Genomic DNA, 21,921 nt, shown 5'->3' on the forward strand with positions numbered 1-21,921 from the left:
TCTTGGTATCCGCTTGCAGGGTGATATACACGGCTGTGATGATAACCGGCATTTGATTGTGAGGAATTATAGGTCAGGTGAACAAAAGGACTTGAGTTCTTGTATGTTACAATTACACCATGAGTCGTTAATCATGAAACATACATCCATGCCCTTCTTCTTACCAGAGAGATGTTTGTTCCTGTAGGCGCGATGTGCTGTACGGACTCTGACAGCATGTCCCCAGCTAGCCATGTCTCTGTGAAACAGAGTATGTTACAATCCCGGGTATATCTCTTTGGAAAGCAACTCTTGCCCTGGACATTAGCGAGTTATATACTCGGAAGCAGTGGGTGATGTGCGCTCATCCGAAGCCTTACTAGAAGACCGTTCCGGCACCCTCTCCTCCGACTCGTTTTGTTTTGGGTCGGCCTCTGGAATCAGTTCAAATGTCCTGGGAGGTGTAGACAAAAGATCTGCTTTGGGAAAGTCGTATTCCTGGCCGTAGTGCTGGTTGTGCTGGTAAGTTGACATCTCACTGATATCCAATAGTTCTTCCCAGCTGTATGTAATAACACTTAAGGTTTTCTGGGCTAACAATGTAAGAAATAATAGATTAAAAAAACAAAATACTGCACAGTTTCGTAAGGACTTAAGCGATGCTGCCTCTCTATCGGCGCCATCTTGTGCTTAAGCACACAGCCACAATGCAAAGAGCTTAAGAGGATCTGCAAAGAAGAATGGGAGGGAAAAAAACAAACACAGGTGTGCCAAGCTTGTAGCGTCATACCCAAGAACACTCGATTGTGTGTAGATTGATGATAGGGGAAAAAACTATTGAATTGAATTTTAAAATAAGGCTGTAACGTAACAAAATGTGGAAAAATTCAAGAGGTCTGAATAGTTTCCGAAGGCACTGAAAGTTTACTGGGACATTTCCATCTAATCTTTTTGTTGTTGTTGTTGAATATTTCATATTTTTTACTTTGAGTTTTCTTTAAATATATGTAATATGAGGGCTCTATTGCACTAATTGTTCATGTTCACGTGCATGCCTTATGTGTCTTTTTCCTTTCTGTCTTTTAGGTGGAAGTCTCTATTATATGCGAAGGTGTCTCCAACTCCCCTCTCTGAGGAAAAGGTGTCAAAGGTTGCTATACCATCAACCACAAGCAGAACCTTCTGAAGGACTCTGGGACATCCAATCCCTGACCTCCACACTGTAACAGTCCACAGATCCCTGAGTATAGAAAGCCACCACACCATTGGACGAGGGCAGTCACACTTAAGGGGCCACATGGCACTGCTAGCCAATCAGCTGGTGGATTCAGCCAGGGTTCTAAATGGCATCAATGGGAGGGTGGATCACCTTCCACAGTTCCTGCGGGTACAGAACCAGGGTCACATGACCCATGTCAACGTCACCCAGGAAGACACGCACAAGAACAGGAAGTACCCGTGCCCACTGTGTGGCAAACGCTTCCGCTTCAACAGCATCTTGTCACTGCACATGCGCACGCACACAGGCGAGAAGCCCTTTAAGTGCCCTTACTGTGACCACAGGGCAGCGCAGAAGGGCAACCTCAAGATCCACTTACGCACTCACAAGCAGGGCAACCTTGGGAAAGGTCGTGGCAGGATCAGAGAGGAGAACAGGCTGCTCCACGAGCTGGAGGAGAGGGCCATCCTGAGGGACAGGCACATCAGGGGTGGTATAGGTCATCTGACCCAGCCACCACCACCCCACATCCCCCATCCCCAGCTCCAGCAGCCCCAGCCTGCTTCTACCACCACCCAGCTCCCCTTGACATGCACAGGCCCTGGCCCTGTGGAGACCCTTTCACTGCCATCTGTCTCCCCCAAGATGACCACCACAGGCCAGGAGGATCACACACAGGCTCAGCCTTCCGCAGGGTTCCGCTGCTCCTTCTGCAAAGGAAAGTTCAGGAAGCAGCAGGAGCTGGAGCGCCACATCCGTATCCTCCACAAGCCATACAAGTGCACCCTGTGTGAGTACGCGGCCTCCCAAGAGGAGGAGCTCATCAGCCACGTGGAGACGGCCCACATCACCTCCGTGTCAGCTCAAAGTCAGAGTTCAGCGGGGGGCAGTGGTCGGGGCTTGAAGCCCCCTGGTGGGGAGTTCCCCTGCAAGGTGTGTGGTCAGACCTTCAGCCAGGCCTGGTTCCTCAAGGGACACATGCGGAAGCACAAGGACTCATTCGAGCACTGCTGCCAGATCTGTAGCCGGCGCTTCAAAGAACCCTGGTTCCTCAAGAACCACATGAAGGTCCACCTCAACAAGCTGTCTGCGAAGACCAAGCAGCTTCCTGCTGACCCTCAGGTATCTGTTAGCATGGCTAGAGTATCCCAGGACGCCCACTACACAAACCTCTACTCCCAGTACATCTCAAGCCTCCACAGCAGGTTCCTCTCTGCAGAGAAAGCGGGCCAGTCGGAGTTCCAGCAGATCCTTGCCACAGCAGGCATCGGGATGAAGGTTAAGGAGATGCTGGGTAACATGCTGGCACCAGGACACGATTCACCGACGGAGGGTGATAATAATCACTCTCTGTTGGGTTTGAATCATCTGGTGCCTCCCCTGAGTTCAAGCAATGTGGAGTATCAACCACAAGTTCCTGCGAATGAGAGAAACGACCTCAAGAGCTACCCAGGCTGGCAGGTCATGGCACCAGGACTGGCTGTAGATCAGGTGGACCTATACACAGATAAAGAACAGCAGCGGGCCTACCAGGCTGGGTGGAGGGTGTCAGATGAGCGACGAGCGCCTGTGTGCAACCCAGACACCCAGGCTATTAGTAGGAGTAGTAGCCCAGGACTGAGCCATATCTTGGAGGAGAGCTCTATAGGACCAGGCCTCTCTCAGACTGGCAGTACCCAGGATAACAGCAGCCTACCCTCCTCAGTCTCAGGTACATAACCGTCTTTCCTTACAACTCAATGGTTGCATATTGTTTTAGATATTGTTGTTTCCAGTTTTCTCAATTATTTATCATAGGTCCATGTAATATGTGTATTCTATATTCTATGGTCAATACTCTAATTGATGTATCCTCAGATCCATGGTCAAGGTCAAATGGATGACCAGCACATGATGACTTGGGCACATTTATATCGATAGGATGTTTGAGAACTTCCATAAATATGCCATTAGTTTCAGATGTAAACAATTTGCTATGCCTCCCATGCACAGACTAGCATGGAATAGAACCGTGCTGTTCCATCAGGAGATAAAACTATGCCTTTGGCTAAACTTCACTAATGTACTCAGGTGGACTTGCCTTGAAGCACAGGGTCAGTAGATCAGCATATCCAAGCAACAAATATAATCGGTTATATTTGTTGCTTGGATAAAGGCCTTTCTTTTCTTATTAACTTTAATGCTGTCATGTTGAATGCTACAGATAATTAGCCTCCATTATTTTATATCAGTTCCATCGCCACCCCAACCCTTGCCTATGGGGCACAAGATGTTAATGGAAGCCATCTGGTGTTTTTAATTATTTGATATATACCACCTGGTATTTTTATTGATAGTATTCTGTTCCACCTGGTGATTTTGATGATTTGACTCCCTGGGCGCATGCTTTTCTTGTCATAGCATCCTGTTAAGTTACACATGGTCTGGATTCTAAATACATTACATTTACATTTAAGTCATTTAGCAGACGCTCTTATCCAGAGCGACTTACAAATTGGTGCTTTCACCTTATGACATCCAGTGGAACAGCCACTTTACAATAGTGCATCTAGGTCTTTTAAGGGGGGAGGGAGGGGGAGAAGGATTACTTTATCCTATCCTAGGTATTCCTTAAAGAGGTGGGGTTTCAGGTGTCTCCGGAAGGTGGTGATTGACTCCGCTGTCCTGGCGTCGTGAGGGAGTTTGTTCCACCATTGGGGGGCCAGAGCAGCGAACAGTTTTGACTGGGCTGAGCGGGAACTGTACTTCCTCAGTGGTAGGGAGGCGAGCAGGCCAGAGGTGGATGAACGCAGTGCCCTTGTTTGGGTGTAGGGCCTGATCAGAGCCTGGAGGTACTGAGGTGCCGTTCCCCTCACAGCTCCGTAGGCAAGCACCATGGTCTTGTAGCGGATGCGAGCTTCAACTGGAAGCCAGTGGAGAGAGCGGAGGAGCGGGGTGACGTGAGAGAACTTGGGAAGGTTGAACACCAGACGGGCTGCGGCGTTCTGGATGAGTTGTAGGGGTTTAATGGCACAGGCAGGGAGCCCAGCCAACAGCGAGTTGCAGTAATCCAGACGGGAGACGACAAGTGCCTGGAATAGCTGCCTCACATGGAGAAGTACTAAATGTTACTATAGAATACTACAGTACTTACTATAGAATTCTGTAGTAAACTGTAGAATGCTATTTTACACACTGCAGTATCCCTCAATCATGTGTAGTACTTACTATAGAATGTTGTAGTATACTGTAGAATACTATAGTAAATACTGCAGTATTATCAGCAATAAAAACACTGTAGTAAATACTACAGTAATGTCCGCCAAAACACTACAGTCTGAAAAAACACTAACTTTTTTAACTACAGTAAATACTACAGTATTCAATTTGCATATACTCTGCACATTCCCCTCCCCCATATCTCAGTTTGTGCCATCCATAAGTGAGAAACAGGTTTTTAGAAATGTTTGCAGATTTATTAACAATGCAAAACAGAAATGCCTTATTACATAAGTATTCAGACCCTTTGTTATGAGACTCGAAATTGAGCTCAGGCACATCCTGTTTCCATTAATCATTCTTGAGATGTTTCTACAACTTGATTGGAGTTCACCTGTGGTAAATTCAATTGATTGGACATGATTTGGAAAAGCACATGTCACACCCTGATCTGTTTCACCTGTCCTCGTTATTGTCTCCACCCCCTCCACGTGTCGCTTGTTTTCCCCAGTGTATTTATCCCTGTGTTTCCTGTCTCTCTGTGCCAGTTCATCTTGTATGTTTCAAGTCAACCAGCGTTTTTTCCCCCGTACTCCTGCCTTTGCTATTCTCTTTTTTCTAGTCCTCCCGGTTTTGACCCTTGCTTGTTCCTGAACTTTGTACCCACCTGCCTGACCATTCTGCCTGCTTTGACCACGAGCCTTTCTGCCACTCTGTACCTCCTGGACTCTGATCTGGTTTTGACCTTTTGCCTGTCCACTACCATTCTCTTGCCTACTCCTTTTGGATTATTAAACATTATAAGACTTCAACCATCTGCCTCCTGTGTCTGCATTTGGGTCTCGCCTTGTGTCATGATACACACCTGTCTATATAAGGTCCCTCAGTTGACAGTGCATGTCAGAGCAAAAACCAAGCCATGAGGTCGAAGGAATTGTCCGTAGAGCGCAGAGACAAGATTGTGTCGAGGCACAGATCATCAGCAGGGACTGGGAGACTAGTCAGGATCGAGGCAAAGATTAACAGAGAAAAGTACAAAGAGATCCTTGATGAAAACCTGCTCCAGAGTGCTCAGCATGTCAGAGAGGGGCGAAGGTGTACCTTCCAACAGGACAACGACCCTAAGCACACAGCCAAGACAACGCAGGAGTGGCTTCGGGACAAGTCTCCGAATGTCCTCAAGTGGGCAAGCCAGAGCCCGGACTTGAACCCGATCAAACATCTCTTGAGAGACCTGAAAATAGCTGTGCAATGACGCTCCCCGTCTAACCTGACAGAACTTATGAGGGTCTGCTGAGAAGAATGGGAGAAATTCCCCAAATACAGTTGTGCCAAACTTGTTGCGTCATACCCAAGAAGACTTGACGCTGTAATTTCTGCCAAAAGTGCTCCAGCAAAGTACTGAGTAAAGGGTCTGAATAGTTATGTAAATGTGATATTTCAGCTTATTTTTAATACATTTGCAAAACTTTCCAAACCTGGTTTTGCTTTGTCATTATAGGGTATTGCATGTAGGAAGGGCTTTTTAAATTTTTTTATTTTATTTTTTATTACAATTTTAGAATAAGGCTGTAACCTAACAAAATGTGGAAAAATTCAAAAGGTCTGAATACTTTCTGAATGCACTGTACCTACCTACCTACAGATTATGGAAAATTTGCTCATTTAGTATTTCTCCAGTAGGTTTTCTGAAAGAGAGAGCCTCCATTTATTTCTATGTCAAAGATATTAAAACAAACACTATAGTAAATACTACAGTCTGCAAAAATACTACATTAATTACTATAGTATATACTACAGTTTTCTTTTACTATTGTATAGTTAACTGTAACTAATACAGTACACTACAGTATCCACTGTAGTGTTTTTGCTGACCTTTAGCTTAAACCATACATTTGACTCTTTTCCTCCCTAGCTTAGAATTTTGGCTCTTCCACAGACCAGGGCTAAAATACTATTTGAAATTCTTTAAAATACTTTAGCTGTTCTCGGTTGAGCTTTCTTGTTGCACTGGAACCAATAAAAAAAGTACAAACTCCCAACAGGCTCAGGAGCACTCTAGGCAGACTAAAGCAAACACTCAAAGTATTGGAAAGATTTCAAATAGTCTTTGAACCCAGGTTTGATCTTCTAGCAGGCATGGTGAGAGTCAGCGTCTCTGATACGCTTTTGGAGGATTTGATCCACCGTGAAAAAGAGATAAATGGATCAGGTCTAATCTTGTTAAATGTTTTGTTGACATATTGTCTACTTATGCTTGTATTTACATGTTTATACCAGTATTTTAAGGTTAATCCTTGCCAGCCCTTTACAAAACAGCTACAATCATTGGTACTTTTCAGCTTCTCCTGTTCCCCAGTCCCCAGCCCATATACCCAGCCGATACTGCAGGGCTATGTTTATAAAAGCTAGCTGAGAATGAATCGGATGAATTCTGGGCTGCCACATTCGGTATCAGAGTGTAATTTGAGTCGATATTAAGCATGGAAACTAATTCATTTTAAAGGTCAGGCGTCAGTGCTTCTTTATATGATGGATCCCAGCTCGCCTCTCCTCCTCTTGTTCCTGTGTAATGGAGGACTCACTCAGGGGCTTAAGCACTGCATTGTTTTGCTCTGACAATATATCCCAGAGACCTCTGCAGCTGCTCTCCACGACAGATTAATTAACACAATCACACGCTGCTGGCCCCAGCTCAACACACAGGTCTGCTGCGGGACAGATAGGTAAATCCTATACATATGGAGAACGTACAGGCACTAAGTGCAAGTCTTGATGAGGGGTTTTAGGAATGGGATAAGTTTACTGTGCCTGTATTACAGGGGCTGGAGTAGTTTTAACTCAGGAGATGGTGAGGAATTACCATTGTTGCCAGATGTTTCAGTTTGAGACACATTGATTACGCCTGAACAAGTGGCTGATTTTATTCCTAGCCAAACAGAAGTCATTAAGTTATTATATTGTTGTTCCCAGTATGGATAGTGACTACAGTTCAGAGTTAGTGACTGCTCTGCTACATTTTAGTCAATTGGTAGATGCTTTTATCCAGAGTGACTTACATACATTTTCATACTCCCCCCCCTTCTGTTTACTGGACCCCTTGGGAATCGAGCACACAAACCTGGCATTACAAGCACCATACTCTACCAACTGAGCCACGCGTGACCGATAGATACAGTGTCAACGTGTTAGATTATGGTCTCTTTACTCATATGGCTACTAGCTAGTGTTGAAAATGCTGCTCTTAAAATGTAATCAAGGCAGATTAAAAAACTTCCTTTGACTGTAATTCTAATCTTAGATCATGAATAATGATGTGCTTATTAGAGGCCCCTGACCGACACCAGAGTGTCCAGATTTAAATTGGGAACACAAACATGCCTGAAATCCTCTGGCAGTTATTCATTAGTCCTATTCAAACTCTTAACCCCAAGGTCAATGAGCAGACACCATGTAATGATGTCATCCTCACTGAGTCTTTGTTTCCTTCTCCAGCCTTCACACTACTTCTACTGTACAGGTTACGAGTGCTTACAGAGAGACGAGGAAGGATCATGTTTAGGGGGATAGAAATCAGTGTAAACTATTTAATCGTTCTAACTTCTAGTTCCTACAACCCTTGGCATCTGATGATTCTTAAATGGATAGTTCAGCAAAAGCACATGTTTATAAAACATTTAAATATGTAATTTCACTAAACAATCCCTTTAAGTTGTAGCATGGCTGTTTTTATTTCAACACACAAACTGGGCCTATATACGTAAGTAGATTTGAACACTGCTGATTTCTGATTTATAAACCGGATTACCTGTTGGCTTGACTTCCCCATCTCATTTTTTTGTCCCCTAATCCTCTTTTTAATTATTATTGCAGATATGAGGTATGAGGCTCAAACTAAGCTCAAAATGCTTGTTTTCCTAGCTGCTGATAAAAAGATTTACCCTGGGAGTTGTGAACACCTGCCTTGAAATATTGTTCCACGTCTCCTGAATGCCATTTGGCTTAATTGACTTGGAAACGTCCCAAATGCGTCATTGACGATGTGGTCTAATTAATATTAATAATATGCTATTATAAACATCAAAGAACATCTGGTGCCCCTATTTTCTCTCTCCCCAGCAGTCTTGGGTGTGAATATCCCTCTCAGGCGGTTTCATCTTAAAGCAAACCGCCGAGGTTTAGTCATTTAGGTGCTTTAGTTTATACTGCACGCAGACTGTTACAATATAACAATTATGTGTGTGTGTGCATGTGTGTGTATATGCGCACATGTGTGTGTGTTTACATGGGTGGTGAACAGATTGAATAAAGAGTGCATTTCCATATGAAATGAATCACTTTCCCTACCAGCTGTATGCTTTGCCACAGCACAGTATCAGACGTTTTCTTTTGCATTTCTAATCACAGGTTGGATAACTCATATGCATCTCTTCATTATCTCATCCTCTGTGTTAGGTGAGAGAAGCAGGGCCCTGTAATGATACAGTAATTGGAGTTTGGTTGATAAATCTAAGCACTAAAATGACTCATAATGTGGGTCTCGTCAGTGTAAGTAAATCTAAAACTGATTAAGTTAGCATGAACCAGGCAATCAGAAAGATGGCACCCGTCCAAAGACAGAAGATGAGTCGGGGCTTGAGTCTTTTTGTTGTTTCGCTGCTCTGGGAGATATTGGCGAGCAAATGTGTTTTTGAAAGAGACAGTGGCCAAAGATGAGGTCAGATATGTCTGGTTTTGTTTGCATTTCAGACCTGCCGGTAATTTCATGGTAATGTAAACCACTGATTAATTGAGATAGACAGTGTATCTATGCCTGCGTTTACAAAGGCAGCCCAATTCTGATATTTTTTACGCAAATTTGGTCTTTTGACAAATCACATATGATCTTTTCACATCAACTCTTGTTCTGATTGGCCAAAATACCAATTAGTGAAAAAAAGATCAGAATTGGGCTGCCTGTGTAAATGCAGCCTAACTGTCTGAAATACTGCCATTAAGCAGGCGTTTTTTTGTGACTAAAGACAATGGATGTGGTGTTTCTGAGGAGGCTCTTTCCCACTCACTGTCCTGTTTGAACACATGCATACACACAAATTATTGTTGACTGTGTTGTTGAAAGTCATTAATATGTGACTCCAGCTGTGATTTCTACCTCACTATGGCTGTGTTTAAAGGCAGCCCAATTCTGAACTTTTTCCCCCGGTAATTGGTCTTTTGACCAATCAGATCATCTCTGAAGAAGGTCTGATGTGAAAAGATCTGATGTCATTTGTCAAAAGACCAAATTTGCATAAAAATATCAGAATTGGGCTGCCTGTCTAAATGTAGCCTATTAGTGTGATGTTTTATGATCTGCTCCATTCAATACACTTATTTTCCTCTCTCCTCTAGGTATATTAAGTAGTTTAAAATTCCAATATTTAAACAAAGGCTATTTTTCCATATAATTTATCTAATTAAATGACGGATGGTGTTGGTATTAAAGTTGGAGACAGCATAACAAACTACTTTAGATCATTAGATTGAGAGATTTACTTCAGGGAGAATTACCTCAGGGTCAGATCTGATCTCAAGGTGTTATGAAATTGATTTTTCAGCCGAGGGGAATGAATCACTGTTGTAAGTCAGATATTAATCCATTAAAGAAGAACAATAAGGCATCAATATGCACAAAATTAAATGAATGCCGCTGTAACTTTATCTCGCCATCCCAGACGCCACATCCCTAAAAGACCCAGTATAATGTATGCCCTGACCTTCAAATGCCAGGAGAGTGTTGGACAATAAACTGCCAATATTTGTGGCTTAATAGCGGCAGATGACTTTTACAGTAATTGGAATGGCACCAAAACAGCCGGGCTGCTTAAAGAAGGTGGAATGCAAAGGGTGTGTCTCAAATAGCACCCTATGCCATATATAGAGCACTACTTTTGACCAGAGCCCTGGGTCAATATGGTGCCATTTGAGACACATTCAAGGGTCTCTCAGACAAGCACCAACTCAACATGGTGGCACTGTATGTAAACCCTATAGGCAAGGCTGTTATAACACAGTTCAACCTAACATGACTCCTGGAGAGAAGTGTTCATGTGTACGTTGTCGATATTGACAGATGTTTCATGGACATGTGACTTTGGCCTAATATGGACACCATACAGGTGAGAAGTCATTCCAACTTGCTCACCAAGTTTATGGGGATAAGCCAACAATACACATTTATTTGCTGCTAACATCTTTGAGTATATTCCTTGCGTATGGTGTTCTACACTCCATGCTGTGCGATGATGTATCACCTGTGCTGAAAGCTGATTACAAGCCTGATTTACTGCGGAGCACAACTTAAATCATTCAACTCAGCATTGTGTGGCTCTGCACACTTTATTCATGTTTAGAAATGGCGGCCATATGTACACACACATTTCCCAGGTTCACAGAGATGATCCAATCGCTCAGGTTCTTTAGGTTGGTTCTCAGTATGCCAATGATTTAGTTGTACAAGTCAGACAATTGTTTCTGAAATATAACATGTCTACAGCTATCCAGAGACTTAAATGTGAAATACTGGTATGGAGATGTCTGGTTCACGCTGCGCTGTTGTTCTGTCTTGTGGCTCTAACAGGTAAGGAGAAGTCCTACAGCTGTCCCTCCAGTGACTACATCAGTGCCCAGTCAGCCTCTCTCAGTTACCATCTAGAGGGCTACCACCCCCAGTGGAACCAGGACACCATGGACAACAGAGCCCCCTCGTCCCCACAGACCCCAAGCCCCAAGGACTGGAGCCCTACTTCTGGCCTCTACAGTGGGATGGAAGGCACAGATGAGAACCGGAGAAACGCAGGTACACTGCAAATGGACAGGCCTCCCAACCTGCCCAACCCTTCCAACCTGAACCTACACCGGGCCTATGGAGGACCTCCAGCTATGGAGGAGAACAGTGTGAACCCACAGGGACTTCATCAATCCATACAGACCTTCATCAATGGCCTGACATCCAGCATTCTGAGAGGTGGTAGAAATAGGAGAGCAAGGGGAGGGAGGGTCAGCCCTCCCGGGGGAGGACAGGGGAGCTCTGAGGGGGAGTATGGTGTTAGAGTCAGGGGGAGTGACTGGGACAGTGAGGGGGAGGCAGGTGCTGGTGGCTCTGCAGTCACACCCAGGACCAGGAAGTCCCAGTATGAGCCTCTGGATTTGTCGCTCAGGCCAGACTGGGTGCTGTCGTCACAGCCTGGTTCAGGGGGATTGACTGGGTTATTCCAGCAGCACAGCTCCCTCTCCTCCAATAGCAATGGACTGCAGGCTGGACAACACACAGCCCGGTCTGACACTGGTAGTGACCTGGAGTTGCCTATAGAGCAGGAGGACGCACACACCCATGACTCATCAGCTCACAATGGGGAGTGTACACTGGAGAGACCTGTGTTTAACAAAGAGGAGGAAGAAGAGGACCTCAACAAGTGGAGGATGATGAAGAGTAGCAGCAACGAAGCAGAGCTGAGTGAGGAGATGACAGAGATGATGGTTGGTGTTCCCCAGGGGCCCAGTGAGGCCCCTCAGTGTACCCAAGGGAAGCAGGGCCAGTGGGGCAGGTCGGTCATCCAGCCTCTCCTCTCTCCTCTGGAGCTGTTGAAGCTAGGGCAAACTCCTCACCACTACCTCCATCCCCACAGGAACCTCTCAGTCCTCTGGTCCTTCAGTGGCCAGAATCACACGTTCCTCAATGACAATGAAGAGAGCTTGAATGGTGGAGGGGGAGGGCCAATGGAGAGAGCAGATACTTCAAGTGAGTGTCCCTCTCTCTGCCCAATGAATGATGTCAACTGTACCTCTGGTTCCTAACTCTTTTCCACATTACATGAGAGTACAATGCCATCTAGTGGACAAGTAGTGATCCTGCCCCCTTATATCATCCTTTCCTATACTGTCCTATCCTATATGTTTGGATATTTAGTACACTCTCTCTCACTAAAAAAATAGGCTTACCTCAGCAGACAATTTATCAGAAGAAATTGACGAACTCTAGTTAGTATGAACACTTGTGATTGTGAAACTCAGAAGAACTAAAACAAGGGTACTGGAGTCACAGGTGTGTGGCGCTGATTACATCCGCACTTAGAGGACGATGCAATTTCACTATCTGATAGGTAACAAATAACCCTGGCAATGGAGAAGCTTAATTCTTGTGTGATACGCCTGCCGAAAGCAAGATTGAATTACCTGACTCGAGAGAGAGAGAGAGAGAGAGAGAGTTCTTTCAGACACTTGGGATCCTTTGATATGATATACATGTATTATGAGTGCAACTTGATACCCCGTCATTCTGATCCATCTGATGCAGAAACACTATATGAAACACAATATTCTCGTATGAAAGTGTCTGTCAACTCTGTTTGGGCACAACATGTGTTTTGCTCATTGATGGTTCCTGTTGGTAAAAGTATAGGCTACACTATGTCAGAATAATGGTTTTCTTAGATATACTAGATGCATATAACAACTTTTCTGCACTCATCTCACCTCTTCAGGTCATGCATATTCAGGGTTCACATTTTTTTTAAACTTATCTGTGGTCACTTGTACAATCTTTTTTACAATAAGTTACAAGTTACATCGCTAGTATAGTTTGGTATTGAAATTATGAAAGAGGATAACGAAGTAAACCCACTGTAAATGCCTTACCCCCCCCCCCCCCCCCCTCAGTACTGCACTCTAAAGTAGGGTCTATCGTTAGCTAAGATGGAAAGCCATCAGTCAAAGTTGACATAATTGACATTGAGCCCAGCGAGTGCCCTCTAACTACAAACAACAAGCAGGTGGTCAGTCAGACATTATTCTCATCACAACAACTGCTTCTGCCTGCTCTGTTTTGAATATTGGCCAGGTGGCATTGTCAAGGACCTGCCTCCTGTCCCTATGTCCCCATACTGTACGTCTAGGTCTAGTCACTCAGTGACATATTGCTGGGCACCGTGGACATGGAGTGATGTGTGTGCAATGACAGTTCAGGTCGGACACATTGTGCCAACGGTGATAATTGGCCAGATGGTGACCCCTGGATGAACTAGTCTGTATGCTCATTTGTTTTATATCGAGCCTTCCCTCATGGTTAATGTCCTGCAACTGCATCTCCCAATCACAGCCGCTAGATGGCGATACAATCCAATTATTTTTCAGGAAAAAAACGTGTGACCTGGAGAATATGAGTAGATCAATACAGAATAGATTATCTAAGAATGAAAGAAAGAAAAAGAAAATACCTGATTTGAAAGGGAGAAGAGTCATTACCTCATTGTCTGAGTGCATACCCTATACTGAAAGGATGAGAGACAGAGAGAGAGTATAGATGGAGATAGATGGAGCGACAGAGAGGTGAAAGAAGAAGGCAAGTGTGGCTGTCTCTGAGCAGATGTCGTTTGAGGGCAGAGAGAGGGCAGGCCAAGCAGGCTGCCATTGTGCCTGGGTCCCCCCATAGAGATAATGAAGGGTGGAATGCTGGGAAGGATGTGCAGTCATCACTCACTGTCTCTGTGCCATCAGAGCTCAGTGCTGTGTCATCCGTCACCATTCAGCTCCTCTGGCCCCCACAGTCCCGCCACTGTCATCATGGTCATTATCTCTGCCTGAAACACATAAGCACACACACACACACACACATTCATTTGTGCGCGCAGATTAATACACACACACACACATTCATTTGTGCACGCAGATTAACATACACACACACACACACACACACACACACACACACACACACACCCTGTGTGTGACATACCTAAACACGAGATTGCACACTCACGCACACACACACTCTCCCTCCCCTTTCCACATCCTTTCTTGTTTCCTGGTAAATGTGTGTGTGAGCTGGTCTGGTTTGAGGCTGGTGTTTAGCCTATGAATGGGTGATCATGTGTTGGGGAGATGGATGGCTCTGGGCCCAGTCCTGTCTCCTCTAATTGTAAAATATTAGTTAGATTAGACTGTGGCCTGTGAGTAATGGAACTTATTTGGAGGTTTCCCTCTCCTGGACCTCACCTCTCGTCCATTGGGAGGGAGATATCAGGAAAAAAGAATGTACAAGACAGGAAGAGGAGCGAGAAAGAGGGGAGAGATAGGGCAATCACTATACGTGTAGAGATTTGACTTGCTTTATATTATATTATTTGCTGAATATGCTTAATTTGTAACACGTTAAAAAGATAGCTTACATTTTGTAATGGCTCTAAGAAAAGATATTGGTAAGATATTTTAAGTGTGATTTCCTTTTCTTGAAACATATGTTTTGCCAAATGCACTGTCCTGACCTGTTCCAAAATATTTGATCCTGCATTTAGCGATGTATTACACCCTGACTTTTTTCCCCTTCTTACAATACAATAGGGAAAGCCTTTCATTTGCAGACAATACTATGGCTGACGCTGTAAAACAAAACATTTCAATGCACCTATCCGGTGAATGTGACCATAAAACATACACATACAGTACCGGTCCAAAGTTTGGACACGGCTACTCATTACAGGGGTTTTGTTATTTTTATACATTGTAGAATAATAGTGAAGACATCAAAATGATGAAATAACACATATGGAATCATGTAGTAACCAAAAAAGTGTTCAACAAATCTAAATATATTTTATATTTGAGATTCTTCAAAGTAGCCACCCTTTGCCTTGATGACAGCTTTGCACACTCTTGGCATTCTCTCAACCAGCTTCATGAGGTAGTCTGTAATGCATTTCAACTAACAGGTGTGCTTTGTTAAAAGTTCATTTGTGGAATTTCTTTCCTTCTTAATGCGTTTGAGCCAATCATTTATGTTGTGACAAGGTAGGTGTGGTATACAGGAGATAGCCCTATTTAGTCAAATACCATATCATGGCAAGAACAGCTCAAATAAGCAAAGAGAAATATAGAAAATAGTCAAACATAAAAAACCCTAGAATGAGTAAGAGCGTCCAAACTTTTGACTGGTACTAATATATATATACAGTGCCTTGCGAAAGTATTCGGCCCCCTTGAACTTTGCGACCTTTTGCCACATTTCAGGCTTCAAACATAAAGATATAAAACTGTATTTTTTTGTGAAGAATCAACAACAAGTGGGACACAATCATGAAGTGGAACGACATTTATTGGATATTTCAAACTTTTTTAACAAATCAAAAACTGAGAAATTGGGCGTGCAAAATTATTCAGCCCCCTTAAGTTAATACTTTGTAGCGCCACCTTTTGCTGCGATTACAGCTGTAAGTCGCTTGGGGTATGTCTCTATCAGTTTTGCACATCGAGAGACTGAATTTTTTTCCCATTCCTCCTTGCAAACAGCTCGAGCTCAGTGAGGTTGGATGGAGAGCATTTGTGAACAGCAGTTTTCAGTACTTTCCACAAATTCTCGATTGGATTCAGGTCTGGACTTTGACTTGGCCATTCTAACACATGGATATGTTTATTTTTGAACCATTCCATTGTAGATTTTGCTTTATGTTTTGGAGCATTGTCTTGTTGGAAGACACATCTCCGTCCCAGTCTCAGGTCTTTTGCAGACTCCATCAGGTTTTCTTCCAGAATGGTCCTGTATTTGGCTCCATCCATCTTCCCATCAATTTTAACCATCTTCCCTGTCCCTGCTGAAGAAAAGCAGGCCCAAACCATGATGCTGCCACCACCATATTTGACAGTGGGGATGGTGTGTTCAGGGTGATGAGCTGTGTTGCTTTTACGCCAAACATAACGTTTTGCATTGTTGCCAAAAAGTTCAATTTTGGTTTAATCTGACCAGAGCACCTTCTTCCAAATGTTTGGTGTGTCTCCCAGGTGGCTTGTAGCAAACTTTAAACGACACTTTTTATGGATATCTTTAAGAAATGGCTTTCTTCTTGCCACTCTTCCATAAAGGCCAGATTTGTGGCTAGGACAACTGATTGTTGTCCTATGGACAGAGTCTCCCACCTCAGCTGTAGATCTCTGCAGTTCATCCAGAGTGATCATGGGCCTCTTGGCTGCATCTCTGATCAGTCTTCTCCTTGTATGAGCTGAAAGTTTAGAGGGACGGCCAGGTTTTGGTAGATTTGCAGTGGTCTGATACTCCTTCCATTTCAATATTATCGCTTGCACAGTGCTCCTTGGGATGTTTAAAGCTTGGGAAATCTTTTTGTATCCAAATCCGGCTTTAAACTTCTTCACAACAGTATCTCGGACCTGCCTGGTGTGTTCCTTGTTCTTCATGATGCTCTCTGCGCTTTTAACGGACCTCTGAGACTATCACAGTGCAGGTGCATTTATACGGAGACTTGATTACACACAGGTGGATTGTATTTATCATCATTAGTCATTTAGGTCAACATTGGATCATTCAGAGATCCTCACTGAACTTCTGGAGAGAGTTTGCTGCACTGAAAGTGAAGGGGCTGAATAATTTTGCACGCCCAATTTTTCAGTTTTTGATTTGTTAAAGAAGTTTGAAATATCCAATAAATGTCGTTCCACTTCATGATTGTGTCCCACTTGTTGTTGATTCTTCACAAAAAAATACAGTTTTATATCTTTATGTTTGAAGCCTGAAATGTGGCAAAAGGTCGCAAAGTTCAAGGGGGCCGAATACTTTCGCAAGGCACTGTATATATAGTTGAAGTCGAAAGTTTACGTACACCTTAGCCATATACATTTAAACTCAGTTTTTCACAATTCCTGACATTTAATCCAAGTAAAAATTGCCTGTCTTAAGTCAGTTAGGATCACCACTTTATTTTAAGAATGTGAATAGTCAGAATAATAGTAGATACAATTATTTATTTCAGCTTTTATTTCTTTCATCACATTCCCAGTGGTTGAGAAGTTTACATACACTCAATTTGGTAGCATTGCCTTTAAATTGTTTAACTTGGGTCAAACGTTTCAGGTGCCTTCCACAAGCTTCCCACAATAAGTGGGGTGAAGTTTGGCCCATTCCTCCTGACAGAGCTGCTGTAACTGAGTCAGGTTCCTTGCTTGCACACGCTTTTTCAGTTTAGCCCACAAATTTTCTATGGGATTGAGGTCAGGGCTTTGTGATGGCCACTCCAATACCTTGACTTTGTTGTCCTTAAGCCATTTTGCCACAACTTTGTAAGTATGCTTGGGGTCATTGTCCATTTGGAAGACCCATTTGCGACCAAGCTTTAACTTCCTGTCTTGAGATGTTTCTTCAATATATCCACATCATTTTCCTGTCTCATGATGCCATGATGCAGTTTTTAAATTATGGTGCGCAGCATGGTTCAGTGTGCCAATAAATCAGCACGCTAGGTTTTTAAAAATTGCATCTGTCTTGGAGCTAGAATTGGGATAAAGTTTACTATTTTGTGAAGTGCACCAGTCCCTCCTGCAGCCAAGCACCCCCACAACATGATACTGCCACCCCCGTGCTTCACGGTTGGGATGGTGTTCTTCGGCTTGCAAGCCTCCCCATTTTCCATCCAAACATAACAATGGTCATTATGGCCAAACAGTTCTATTTTTGTTTCATCAGACCAGAGGACATTTCTCCAAAAAGTATCATCTTTGTCCACATGTGCAGTTGCAAACTGTAGTCTGGCTGTTTTATGGCGGTTTTGGAGCAGTGGCTTCTTCTTTGCTCATCGGCCTTTCAGGTTATGTCAATATAGGACTTGTTTTACTGTGGATATAGATACTTTTGTACCTGTTTCCTCCAGCATCTTCACAAGGTCCTTTGCTGTTGTTCTGGGATTGATTTGCACTTTTTGCACCAAAGTATGTTCATCTCTAGGAGACAGAACACGTCTCCTTCCTGAGCGGTATGATGGCTGCGTGGTCCCATGGTGTTTAAACTTGCATACTATTGTTTGTACAGATGAACGTGGTAATTTCAGGCATTTGGAAATTGCTCCCAAGGATGAACCAGACTTGGCTGATTTCTTTTGGTTTTTCCCATGATGTCAAGCAAAGAGGCACTGAGTTGGAAGGTAGGCCTTGAAATACATCCACAGGTACACCTCCAATTGACTCAAATGATGTCAATTAGCCTATCAGAAGCTTCTAAAGCCATGACATCATTTTCTGGAATTTTCCAACCTGTTTCAAGGCACAGTCAACTTAGTGTATGTAAACTTCTGACCCACTGGAATTGTGACACAGTGTGTTATAAGTGAAATAATCTGTCTGTAAACAAATGTTGGAAAAATTACTTGTGCCATGCTCAAAGTAGATGTCATAACCGACTTGCCAAAACTATAGTTTGTTAACAAGAAATTTGTGAGGTGGTTGAAAAATAAGTTTGATGACTCGAAACCTAAGTGTATGTAAACTTCTGACTTCAACTGTATATATATATATATAGAAATTTATATTTTAGTTCCCAGAGCATCAGTAAGACAGGTCAGTGATATTCAGACAGGTCAGTGATATTCAGACAGACAGGGTAGTGATATTCAGACAGGTCAGTGATATTCAGACAGACAGGTCAGTGATATTCAAACAGACAGGTCAGTGATATTCAGACAGACAGGTCAGTGATATTCAGACAGACAGGTCAGTGATATTCCAACAGACAGGTTAGTGATATTCAGACAGACATGTCAATGATATTCAGCTAGATTGACAGGTCAGTGATAGACAGACAGGTCAGGGATAGACAGACAAGTCAGTGATATTCAGACAGCTAGACAGGTCAGGGATAGACAGACAGATCAGGGATAGACAGACAAGTCAGTGATATTCAGACAGACAGGTCAGTGATATTCAGACAGCTAGACAGGTCAGTGATAGACAGACAGGTCAGTGATATTCAGACAGACAGGTCAGTGATATTCAGAGGGCATACAGATGTGTCACAGTCTCATTTCCTGTACTGCTGGTTACTATACACCAATAGATGGAGGGTTTCCTGCTGCAGGCTTTTTAATTTTTTTCACCAAAATTACTTTTTATGTAGATGTTAAAGAAAGCTTTCCATTTCATACAGAAGGAGGAGGAAGAGGAGGAGGGGGATGAGGAAGAGAGAGGTTAAAAGGTTGTGGCAGCGTGTTTTTTGAGGTCATATGACATCATCCCATAACGGTTTACTGTAATCATGAATGATAGAAGAAGCCGTGGAGTTCTTCCAAAAAGAAAGCATGGAGATGAGTTGTGCTGTAACCAGGCCTGTAATAGCACAGCATGTCCGTTGTTCCAGTGGACGATTCGGATGGGATTTGTTTTACCAAACTGCCCCTGTAATGATTTGTTATTCTCATTCAAAATTGACCGTTATGACGGAAGCCTGGAGGCTGAAGTAGATATATGACAAGGCAGTTCATTCATCTGTATGCTACTTGCATAGCACTGTTTTAAGCATCCATTTGTTCCCATGTTTTTACCCAAACTGGGTGCAGCACCTGTTAAACTCTGTAATATCCCTCAAAACACAGGGATGACGATTATTATCAGAGGACCAGGGAGTTTGCTGAAAAACAGTAGGTTTTTAGGGCTGGGATAATAACCTTCTTGCCAAGTAAAAATGACTGACATGCCAGATTCAGACGGGACTAAAATGACTGATGTGGTGATTTGTGCTCGTGCACATAATTCTATTACCGGAGCTCCCCCAGTTAAACGTATCCCATCTGAATAGGGCAATGGTGTGTGTGTAAAAGTAAAAACATTAGAGTATAACCCAGCACAAATGAGTCAAATTATTAGTTGATGGGAGAGAGAGAGATGGAGGTAGGGCTCAGTGTAGCCAGCTGCAGACGTCTCTCATTCCTCAGCCCAACACTCATCACCACCATGAGCCCAGGGTGCATGTGTGTGTGTTTCTGTTGTTTTTTGTGTGCATAAAATGAGAAGGGAAGGACTTCAAAATCACAAATGAAGTAGTATGTTTCATGTAGTACTAGTCAGAGGTGGAATTAGATGGGGAACGCATGGGGTTGTTTTTCCATGATTGCACCACTAGGGTTATTATAATTTCATCCACAATATTTTATGACTACCACTAGAGAGTTGGCACTGGAGAGTTGGCAGTATTAAACACAATGAAGTATAATCAGTAGGGAGGGCTGGGAGGTTGATTTGTCTAAAGCAATGCTTTCCTCTCTGCCAGGGGGGAAGCCTTTCCAGTGCAGGTACTGCCCCTACAGTGCCACCCAGAAGGGGAACCTGAAGACTCATGTCCTGTGTGTTCACCGCAGGCCCTTCGACAGCAGCCTGTACCCAGACAGACGCCTCCGACGGCCCTGTGCCAACACCCCTGTGACACCCTACACCTCCCAGGAAGGTTCTGCCCCTAGGCCTACACCCACTGGGAGAGATATCACCATGGCATCATTGTGTGGGACTTGATGTTGCTATGGCAACTGCATATAACCATAGGGTGTGTTCGAACATTTTATCTGGAGTGCCAGAGTGTGCTCAGAGTGCATTCTGGGCGTTAGTAAATTCTGAAAGTTGTCAGATTGTCAGTTAGTAAATTCAGAGTTTCGCTATCGGAGCGTTCAGAACGCACACTGGACTGGAGTAGGATTGATCTGAGTGTTCAGACCTCACATCGGCAGTCAGGCACCCAAGCTAACTGCCTAACGATGGCTAGCTTGCTAGCTGCTTCCAGACACAAATAAGAAAACACCTTTACTTGCCCTAGCAGAGCTGGTTAGGCTGTTTTCATGTTATCCAGAGCGTTGGTGACTGTAACTGTAATGCTGGTGACAAATTTAATTAAGCTTTTTTGCCGTCGTTTAGTCCTTTAGTTTCAGGTGTGGAGGATGACAGAGGGAGGATAGGGTTATGTTCTTGGAGATGGAAAAAAAACTTGATGTACATTCTAGTGTGGACTTGAAAATATATTTATCTGTAAGAAACAAACTGCCTATAATAAAGTGTATTGTGGTGTGTGGAGTACAGAGAGATTGAGTGCTTTTTACTTAATTTATACTCAGTGTCATAATGATTTATATTCACCCACATACATCCTTCAGCTCAACACTGACTAATTGTCTGATCGTGAGCAGGCACCAAACTAACTTCCCCCAAGCTCTTTCATGCACTATAAATGTCGGTGTTTTCGTAAATATCTCCTAATATGAGTTCTTCAGAACAGTTATCAGTCAGAATCCTATGCCAGATGTTCAGGGTGTAATCCTGGCAGATGTAATGGAGTAGAATGCCTTCATTTGTTCTGTATTCCATTCGGGGGGGCACCTTTCACACATATCATTATCTCCCATTAACAATGTGAACAATATTCATTTAAGGGGAACCAAAGACATGGAAAACTACATATATTCATTGATATCATGGAGGCACTAAAATGAAATACAAATCAAAGATGACAACCATCCATACTGTAGGTGTACAGTGCCTTCGGAAAGTATTCAGACCCCTTGACTCTTTCCACATTTTGTTAGGTTACAGCCTGATTCTACAACTGATTCTTTTTCTGATCAATCTACATACAATACCCCATAATGACAAAGCCAAAAGAGGTTTGTAGAAAGTTTAGCAAATGTATTAAAAATACAAAACTGAAATATCACATTTACATAAGTCCCTTTACT

The 21,921-nt window shown here is 43.3% G+C and overlaps 1 protein-coding gene and 1 non-coding gene across 2 annotated transcripts; both read left to right on the plus strand.

Moving 5' to 3' along the window:
- Positions 1-1,069: 1,069 nt before the first annotated feature.
- Positions 1,070-21,260, plus strand: LOC115134852 (zinc finger protein 536-like). Its single transcript, XM_029669025.1, has 3 exons — positions 1,070-2,909; positions 11,016-12,176; positions 20,472-21,260. The coding sequence occupies exons 1-3, from the start codon at positions 1,277-1,279 to the stop codon at positions 20,708-20,710; spliced, it is 3,033 nt and encodes a 1,010-aa protein (XP_029524885.1). The 5' UTR covers positions 1,070-1,276; the 3' UTR covers positions 20,711-21,260.
- On the plus strand, positions 6,048-6,102 carry LOC115134892 (U7 small nuclear RNA). The gene has a single exon (XR_003864399.1). It is a non-coding gene; the product is annotated as a U7 small nuclear RNA (small nuclear RNA).
- Positions 21,261-21,921: the final 661 nt, after the last annotated feature.

The sequence above is a fragment of the Oncorhynchus nerka genome, linkage group LG9a, assembly GCF_034236695.1.
Source record: "Oncorhynchus nerka isolate Pitt River linkage group LG9a, Oner_Uvic_2.0, whole genome shotgun sequence".
NCBI classification, from domain to species: Eukaryota; Metazoa; Chordata; class Actinopteri; order Salmoniformes; family Salmonidae; genus Oncorhynchus; species Oncorhynchus nerka.

What these genes read in the sequence shown, in the direction of transcription:
- LOC115134852 (XM_029669025.1), top strand. Translation starts at nt 1,277, where the DNA reads ATGGCACTGCTAGCCAATCAGCTGGTGGATTCAGCCAGGGTTCTAAAT. An exon ending in CCTACCCTCCTCAGTCTCAG is followed by an intron (nt 2,910 to 11,015) that starts GTACATAACCGT and finishes TGGCTCTAACAG; the next exon opens with GTAAGGAGAAGTCCTACAGC. An exon ending in GGAGAGAGCAGATACTTCAA is followed by an intron (nt 12,177 to 20,471) that starts GTGAGTGTCCCT and finishes CCTCTCTGCCAG; the next exon opens with GGGGGAAGCCTTTCCAGTGC.